The following is an 8,749-nucleotide window of genomic DNA, read 5'->3' as shown; positions in this document are numbered from 1 at the left end:
CCTTGACCTGTCATCTCAATGGCTACAATGGTCCATTTCCAAAGGATTTTTTACAATGGTTTTGGTTTAGAGTCTTGTGTGAGACTTTAAAATATTTTAGAGGGGAGATACTTGTTCTTATACATTTGAATAGTTACATCTAAACATAAGTTGTTAAACTGTTGATCCCTACTTTCTACCTAACATCTGTGGCTTTGAATAAATACATAACTATTCTAGTTGATAAAACTGAATTGCTCATTGCCTTTACTTAAATACTCAATACTTTTATTTCTCTGATCCTTAAAAGAGCTAAGCGTTTCCTTGACAGTAAAAGTCAGAACTTCTCAGGGACAGGAGGAGGGCATTTTGGGGGGCATCTGAACATCACCGTGTAAGGAGGCATTGGCCACGCTGTTTCCTGTGGGGAGTGGGAGAAGGGCAGTGTGAGGGGTCACATGCACTTTTAAATTTACATTTGTCAGCATTTGACTTTTTTTGGTTAACAATGAGCATGTACTTCTTTTGTAATTAAGTAAAATGAATGCAAAGTGGGTTAAATATAATACAACTAAATGGTTGGCACTAATCTTTTAGGAAAACAAGAACTCCCTAACAAGGACTGCCAAACCCTCCATGAGAGGCCCCTGTGCCCTTGCCACTCACTCCACACCCTCTCCTTTTCCTTCTCTGCACCCCAGTCTCACTGTCCTTTCAGGTCCTCAAACAAGGCTGCACTCCCTCCTGCCACTGGCCTTTGCAGCATGCTGGGCTCTTGGTCTAAATTGCCTGAATTGCTTTCCACTCTTCTATCGCCAGCTGCTGACCCTTTTCTTTGGGGTGGGGCAAGTAGAGAGAGCGTCTTTGCTTTCAGGTCTCAGCTCAAATACCGCTTTCTCAGGGAAGCTTCCACGGTAGACTGTATTTTCCAAAATAGTCTTAACATCTCCTATCCCATATCATCTTCCACAATGTGACCTTGCCACCCCTGGTTGAGTTCTCCACCCCTTGGACCTGGGCAGGACCTAGTGACTTGCCTTAACAATAGGATGTAGCCTCAGGGACATGCTGAGGCTTCTGAGGATAGGCCTCCAGGAGCCTCAGGAAGAAGAGCAGCGTCCATGTTGGTCTTTGGAATGCTTGCCCTTGGGCCAATCCCTCTAGGAACGCAGTGTCCTGCAGTGAGGAGTCCAAGCCACATGGAGAGACCTGTGCAGATACCCTGGTTCACAGCCCCAGCTGAGCTCCCTGCAGTGGCTGTGCTAGCTAGTGAGCCAGCTGGCAGTTTAGCCCAGTCACATAACCAAAGCCCCTGCTAACATCTGCCAGTGCCTACACAAGAGACCCCAAGTAAGAAAACTGAGGTGAGCCCAGTCAACTCACAAAGCCCCAGACATGAGAACAAATGACTGTTTCAGGTTTTAGGGGTTGTGTTACAGAGCAGTAAATACTCCCTCCATCTTCTCAAGAGTGGTGAGGCCCCATTAAACACCCTCATGTTCCCACCTATCAATAAGAAATGGCAACATTACACCAAGTCCACTGTGAACTGGGCTGGTCTAAGTGCTTTACAACAACTCATAAGACCCCTGTATGGGAAAGCAGCACTCAACAAAATACTTCCACAATTACAGAGGTAAGGTAGGTTAAGCACACCTCCCCTCAGCACTCAGCTAGGAAGTGATGGGATGGAACCCAAGTAGCCTCTCAGGGGGGCCTCTTCATAGCACTTTCCATAGTTTTAATTGCACCCATATCTTTGGAATTATTTGGATAAATGTCTCTCTTCCCAGTTACACTGTGAGTTCCATGGGGCTGGGACCATGCTTGTTTTGTCCAGAGTGAATCCCTGGTGTCTAAAATGGGCTAAATAAAATCAGAGTCTCAGTGGCTTCTAGAGAGTCCACGTATCACATTAAAGAAGAAAAGGCTGGGCATGGTGGCTCATGCCTGTAATCCCAGCACTTTGGGAGGCCAAGGTGGGTGGATCACTTGAGTTTACGAGTTCAAGATCAGCCTGGTCAACATGGTGAAACCCCATCTCTACTAAAATACAAAATCAGCAGGGCGTGGTGGTGCACGCCCATAGTCCTGGCTACACGGGAGGCTGAGGCAGGAGAATCACTCGAACCTGAGAGGCAAGAGTTGTAGTGAGCCGAGATTGCACCACTGCACTCTAGCCTATGCAACAGAGCAAGACTCTGTTTCAAAAAAAAAGGAAGAAGAAAATGCCAATAACTGCCTCATTTTACTTTACAAGATAGTACCCAACTTGTAGTTTAGAGGTGATACATATATATCTAGAATTCAAAAGAATGGTTGGGAATATAGGTTTTGCAGCAAGCAAAGCTGAGTTTAAATCCTGACTTGAGCACTCTATGGCCTTAGTTAACTAACCTGTCTAAAGTCTTCATTTCTTCATCTGTAACATCAGACAAATACTTTGCCAGTTGTTGAGAAGATGAAATGATATGTGCAAAGTGTCTTGGACACAGCCCTTGGCACACAGCCCCAACAAAGAGTCCCACTGTCAAATATTAGAAATAGAAAATTCTTACAACTGACAGCAAATATTAGGTCTGTTCGTAGCAAATATTGGCGAGAACATGAGCAACCACCGAACCTGTAGACAGATATATCCAGCTTGGGTGTTCTTCCTCATTGGATGGGTAAATCAGAACTAAGCTGTAACCACACTAAATTTGCATTTATAACTTTTAAAACGCTTGATTGAAGATTCAACAAATTCAAAGTACCTCAACATACTATGAGGCCACATGGCAAAGACTGCATGTGGAAACATTTGCAAGCTGGATGGCTTTCCTCATTCAGTGCTTCACAGCCCAACTCCATGTAGGTGAGGAAAACAGCCTCCTTAGGGGCTGCCCACCACCAGGCCTAAGAACTCTGCTCCTTGCCCTGGTTCCTGGGTCACACCCACCCGGAGATGGTAAGCACTTGTGTTTAGATGGCTTCTTTCCCATTGTTTAGAAGCCATGCCTGCTAAAGGCAGAAAATAGACCAATGCCTGTAAGACTTTAAGTAGCTGAAAGGATACATTGAATATGTATGTACAAAGAGGAAGCAGAATGTACTTAGTGTGTTCCTAGAGGCCTCAGGATTTACTCTGTGGGACTGACATCAACATAACTGCTGGAAACGTGACACTGGGCTTGCCAGTGTGACGTTTCATTTCCTACTGAATTGACCAGGTGTTTTCCATGATTTCTGTGCATTTTGTCCAATTCTGAATTTTCCTGTGTCCTCAGCAGAGATTTACCAGTTGTTTTCATGCTACCTCTGATTGTATATATTCCTCCTAATTGGGAATAATGCAGTGTGTGTGTGTGTGTGTGTGTGTGTGTGTGTGTGTGTGTGTCTATAACGTGCCCTATGTAAGCATTAGTCAAATTCACAAAGAATTACTGTTATTTACAATGAGTAACTTAAATGGGTGCCCCCACACCCATTTAAGGAATGCAGATAACGGGAGGAAGCAAATATGTTACCCCTGCTGTCACCACAACTTATGCAACCCAGGAGCAGGGATCTCACTTTTATTTGACCTGTGGGGTTATAACAAGGCCTCCTCAGGTTCAATCCAGAGTGGACCAGTCCTTTGTAAGAAAAAGCTGTTTATAGAGGTCCAGAAATCATTACCTTGGCCCTTGCCAGTTTAATGAATGTTTTCTGTTTCCATATGAATGGGAAAAAAAGAACAGAATAGCTCAACTGGCCATGAATTTGTGCTCTGCTGATAGGAGTCATCATCCTCAGGAAGGATGGTGCAGTTACCAGATAAACAGGAGGAGCGCTGCAGCTTTGGGAACAACTCCCAGCAGGCATGCCTGCCATTCCCATCACCTGCCTTATTTCTCTGATGAAATGGGTCAAAAGACGGTTGACATTTTATCATGGAAAGGTGGAGTAAACCCTGGGCTGGGTTCAGCACCAACACTACCCCTAACAGACTTTTGACATCAGGCAATGCATTTTATTTTATCTGCAACTTTGGCATCTGAAAAAGAAAGTGTAAGACTGAATGTTCTCTCACACTCCTTCAATTTTAAAATCGATTCTAAGCCTGTATAAACTACAATATATTACATGTATTTTGCTATCAAAGTTATTCAAGTCACATATTAGATAATGCTTGTCATTACTAGACATGTAAAATTTTTTTTTCAATTTCATTATTCTTTAAAAGACATTTTTCATGATTTCTGGATTTTTCACTTTAAATTGAATATTGCTATTTACCTACCAGCTAAGTTTAAGTATTTGTAACAATAATCTAGGTTACACATTATTTCATTTCTCATTCTATAAGTTTACTTTTAATTCTGTTATTTTCTATTCCTTTTTACCCCGTGTAGAGTTCATTTCTGGGCTAAGAGCCTAAGCTACTGGCTGGTGGTTAGCTGGGTGCGCAGGGAACAGCACCATTATCCAAGTAACAGGCTTATTTTCTAACAAATTATATCCAGAGAAGGGCAGTGGAGATGGGTACCTTAACTTAAGCACATTATTAGAATGCAAATGACAAGAACTGAGCAAAGCATTATTTAAGAGGATACTAAGGAGCCTGGGCAGAAACAAATGAGCAGCATCAGCGCCTGAGCATCTCTTGAACTGTGAGGAAATCACTAATAAGATACTCAGCTGAAGATTACATACACTTATCTGGCTCACATACCTGAGTCGCTGAATAGAAAAGAAGGGATTGTTGAAGATTTAGAGTAAATATTGACCCTTCCAAAATTTGAAAGCAATTTTGGTTTGGGAGAAGCAGTAATTAGGCGGCAGTGTTCAGTATCTTGAAAGCACGAAGTTTCACTGATTTGGAAAATAAAAGCTTGGATTAAAAACTCAGCTGGCTCAAAATTACCTTTCAAAAGTGAAGGAAAAATAGATACTTTCTTAGACAGACATAAATTGAAGGAATCTGTTGCCAGTAGAACTGGAGGAAAGCTATACCTGCTCCTGCCCTGTAACTGCTTTTGACTTACTATTTGCCAGATTCTGAGGCGCACATCACTACAGACCTGATTCAGAAGCATCAGGAGGGCAGCTGTGGGTATCTCGGTTCACTTTACAGTCAGCTGCTATTGCTTAAAGCTGTTGAAACCTTACCAAAAGCAAAATAAGGTCAGCCCAGACAAGCAACTTATTTTTGACAAAGCTGTTCAACAAGTAAGTGGCCACGCTTCAGAGTAGAATATTTTGAACCAGAAATCTTAAAAGTTAAGGCTTCATTAAACACATGTACTGCTATTGGAGAAATATCATAAAACATCTTTTTAATGTGAACACTACTTCATACAATGAAAAACTATTTACAATGTATTGTTTCCAGATTTGTTGCTTTTACATCATCTCTACCCATGTGCTGACTCGGCATGTATCTTCAGCCAGGGAGCTTCAGTCCAATTGCACATTCTCCTCGATGGCTCTCCAAGGACCCCGAGGATTCAGGGAACCTGTCCACTTACATTCTCCTTAATAATTATGGCTCAGCAAGCATGCCACCAAAATCATCTAGAACCCAGATACTCTGGCAACCCCACATAAGTAAAAATGCGTAGATCAGGTTTTTTCTCCAATAAATAATAATTTGACAATCCAATCCATTTCCATCTTAAGAAATTGTTTTCACTTAGGAAAATGTTTCTCAATGGAGCTAGAGTGAATAATCTGTTCTTCATACTGGAGCTGAGTTAGAATGTCTTTGTATACAAATATAGCATATTTTGGCCAGCAATATAATTGCTTGCTATAGAGTTTATTTGCCTTCACACGCAGGATTGCTACATACATTCACAGTTTTAATAGACTGTAATTAGCTATTCCAGTTGTGCTTTAAAATCCCGAATATTATTCTCATTAGCGAGTGCAAAGCAAATGTCCCATCTGACTACAATTGGTCCTAGAGTTATAAACTCCATAATGATTTATTGTAGATTTCCTCATTCTCCAGTTTCATCATTTGCTTTTTCAGGTATGACTTCCAAGCTCCGGCGTGGCTTCTGGACATCAGCATTTTCAGTGCCTGGTTTATTCAGTCCACATGAAACAGCAGCAAAATGGATTTGTTTCAGGTTCTCCAAAGTCTCATTCTTAGCATATTTCAAAAGATCTGCTTGTCCCTATAACAAAACATGCAATTAAACAGTATTAGATATGACATAACTTAGTGTTAGACTTCAACAATACATACCTTTCACTGAAATATAAGTATTTTGATTCCACAAGAGGGCATAATTATTTCTTATTGGCACTGCATCTGAATAGGTCAATTTTAATAAAAAGTGAGTTTGTTTTCCCAATTTCAATACCACACTCCAAGAGTATGCTGCTTTTCTGGCCCTTTCTATTTATAGATCTGCATGGGGTTCTGTGTGCATGGACTATTCCTGTCTATCCTGGTTACAATTACATCTTTCATTAGTTGTTTGGCCAATCTTGTCTTTTCCCTTTTAAGGTTTGAATTAAAAAAAAAACTTTTTATTTTGAAATAAGTTTAAATTCACAGAAGGATACAAGTGTAGTACAGAGAGGTCTTGTGTGCCCTTTCCCAAATTTCCCGCAGTGGTTATGTCTCACATAACTATAGCACAATATCAAAACCAAGATGCTGACAGGGGTACAAAGTGTGCCTATGCTTCTGTGTGACTTCATCACGTGTGGGTTCACGTAACCACCATGGCAACCAAGGCACAGTACTGCGCCATCACCACTGGGAAGTCACACCCACCCCCTCCTCTCCACCATCCCTAAACCCTGGCAACCACTGATCTGTTCTCCATCTCTGAAGCCCACACAGCCTTTGGTAAGTGCTGACAGCCGTGGGCACACAGCAGGTCCTCACTGAGCAGTTGCTGAAAGAAAGAGTGAAGCAAAGGATTCTCTACTCAGGATATATTTATCAGCCAAATTTTAATTTCTTTGCTGAGGTCTGACCATCGACTTGATCTGTATGCAGTACAACACGATATAGGTCAGAAAACAGTGGGTGAATTGAAGCACAGTCACTTGGAGTTTGGAACTGGTGCTGACAATGGGCCAATGCAGTTTGTCACCCTCTCTGTTCTTGACATTTTGGACCAGAGAATTCCTTGGAGGTGGGGAGCTGTCTTGTGTATTTTCAGATATCGAGCAGCACCCTTAGCACACCCTAATGTTTGCAGACATTGATAACTGTCTCTTGAGTGGGAGGGTGAGATACCCCCAGTTGAGAACCACCGGGCTAATGCATCAGCCAACAATTCCAAAATTATTGAGCAGAAGAGATGATGTGGTGCTCTATTGTTGTAAATTCCAACACTCCTACTTTGCTTTTTTGTTCATTTTTTCTTCCAAGTTTAACCTGCCTTCCACTAACAGTTTTTTCTACTTACACTATTACCTTTTCTTCTTTTTCTCCTTGCTTGCTATTTTTTTCCATCCCCTTGGGTTCTCAATTTATTCTATTCTTTTCTTTTTTTTTTTGAGGCGGAGTCTTGCTCTGTCGCCCGGGCTGGAGTGCAGTGGCCAGATCTCAGCTCACTGCAAGCTCCGCCTCCCGGGTTTACGCCATTCTCCGGCCTCAGCCTCCCGAGTAGCTGGGACTACAGGCGCCCGCCACCTCGCCCGGTTAGTTTTTTGTATTTTTTTAGTAGAGATGGGGTTTCACCGTGTTAGCCAGGATGGTCTCAATCTCCTGACCTCGTGATCCGCCCGTCTCGGCCTCGCAAAGTGCTGGGATTACAGGCGTGAGCCACCGCGCCCGGCCTATTCTATTATTTTCTTTATGATTCCTCTGTAGTTTGACTTTTCTTTGTCCTACTTACACCTCCTCCCCATTTCCCTCTTTCTGAACTGCCTCCCAGTGTGTGTCCCCTTTAAGGCATTCCTGTCCAGCAAGAGCTTGGGGCCAGCTGCAGACAGCAATGGGTAGGGACTTACCTTGGCTGGCAAATGGACTGTAGTCAAATGTCAGCCACTTGTGAGATCAAATTGCAAGGCAATTTTAAACCATCATGAGGCCCAAATCCACAGAAGTTTGCTGCTTACCACTTACCATACATGGTTTTCCTGCTTTACAGAGTCCTTTAATTAGTAACTATAAATAGATGTTCCCTTGCTTAGATTAACTAAAGGAGCTTCATTTTTATTCATTCTTATTAGTCACTGGACACACATGTTGAAAATTTATTAGTTATGAGGTCCCTGTATATATAGCATATTGTGTCAGGAGTATAATTTCATGTTAAATACTGTATTTCCCTTCACAAGCAGAATTGCTACATACATTCACAGTCTTAATAGACTGTAACTAGTCTTTGATTTGTGTTTTAAAACTCCAAATATTACTTTTTTTTAAATTAACAAACTTTAATTTTTAGGACAGTTTTAGGTTCACAGCAAAACAGAGCAGAAACTACAGAGAGTTCCCTTACGCTCCCTCCCTATGCAAACCTTCTCCAGTAGCCACAACCTGCACCACGGTGGTATACTTGTTACAATCAATGAACCTATGTTGCCACATCCCCTCAAGTCTATTACTTAAATTAGGGTTCACCCTTGGTTTTGTATATTCCATGGGTTTTGAAAAATGTATAACAACATCTATCTACCCTTATAGGATCATGCAGAATAGTTCCACCACCCTAAAATTCCTCTGTGCTTTGCTAGTCATCCCTCCCCACTCCCAACCCCTGGCAACCACTGACCTTTTTATTGTCTCCAAAGTTCTGCCTTTTCGACAATGTCATATAGTTGGAATCACAGT

General features: G+C 41.9%; 1 protein-coding gene across 1 annotated transcript in view; it reads right to left on the bottom strand.

The window, feature by feature from the left end:
* Positions 1-5,251: 5,251 nt before the first annotated feature.
* Positions 5,252-8,749, bottom strand: part of PLCL2 (phospholipase C like 2) — a 204,933-nt gene continuing 201,435 nt past the window's right edge. Inside the window, exon 6 of the mRNA XM_017875877.1 lies at positions 5,252-6,125. Coding sequence (XP_017731366.1) covers positions 5,946-6,125 — 180 coding nt within the window. The 3' untranslated portion in view covers positions 5,252-5,945. The remainder of the gene's footprint in view (positions 6,126-8,749) is intronic.

Source organism: Rhinopithecus bieti, unplaced genomic scaffold, assembly GCF_001698545.2.
Source record: "Rhinopithecus bieti isolate Rb0 unplaced genomic scaffold, ASM169854v2 scaffold_8220, whole genome shotgun sequence".
In the NCBI taxonomy this organism is placed as follows: domain Eukaryota; kingdom Metazoa; phylum Chordata; class Mammalia; order Primates; family Cercopithecidae; genus Rhinopithecus; species Rhinopithecus bieti.
This window is presented reverse-complemented; position numbering and strand designations above follow the sequence as displayed.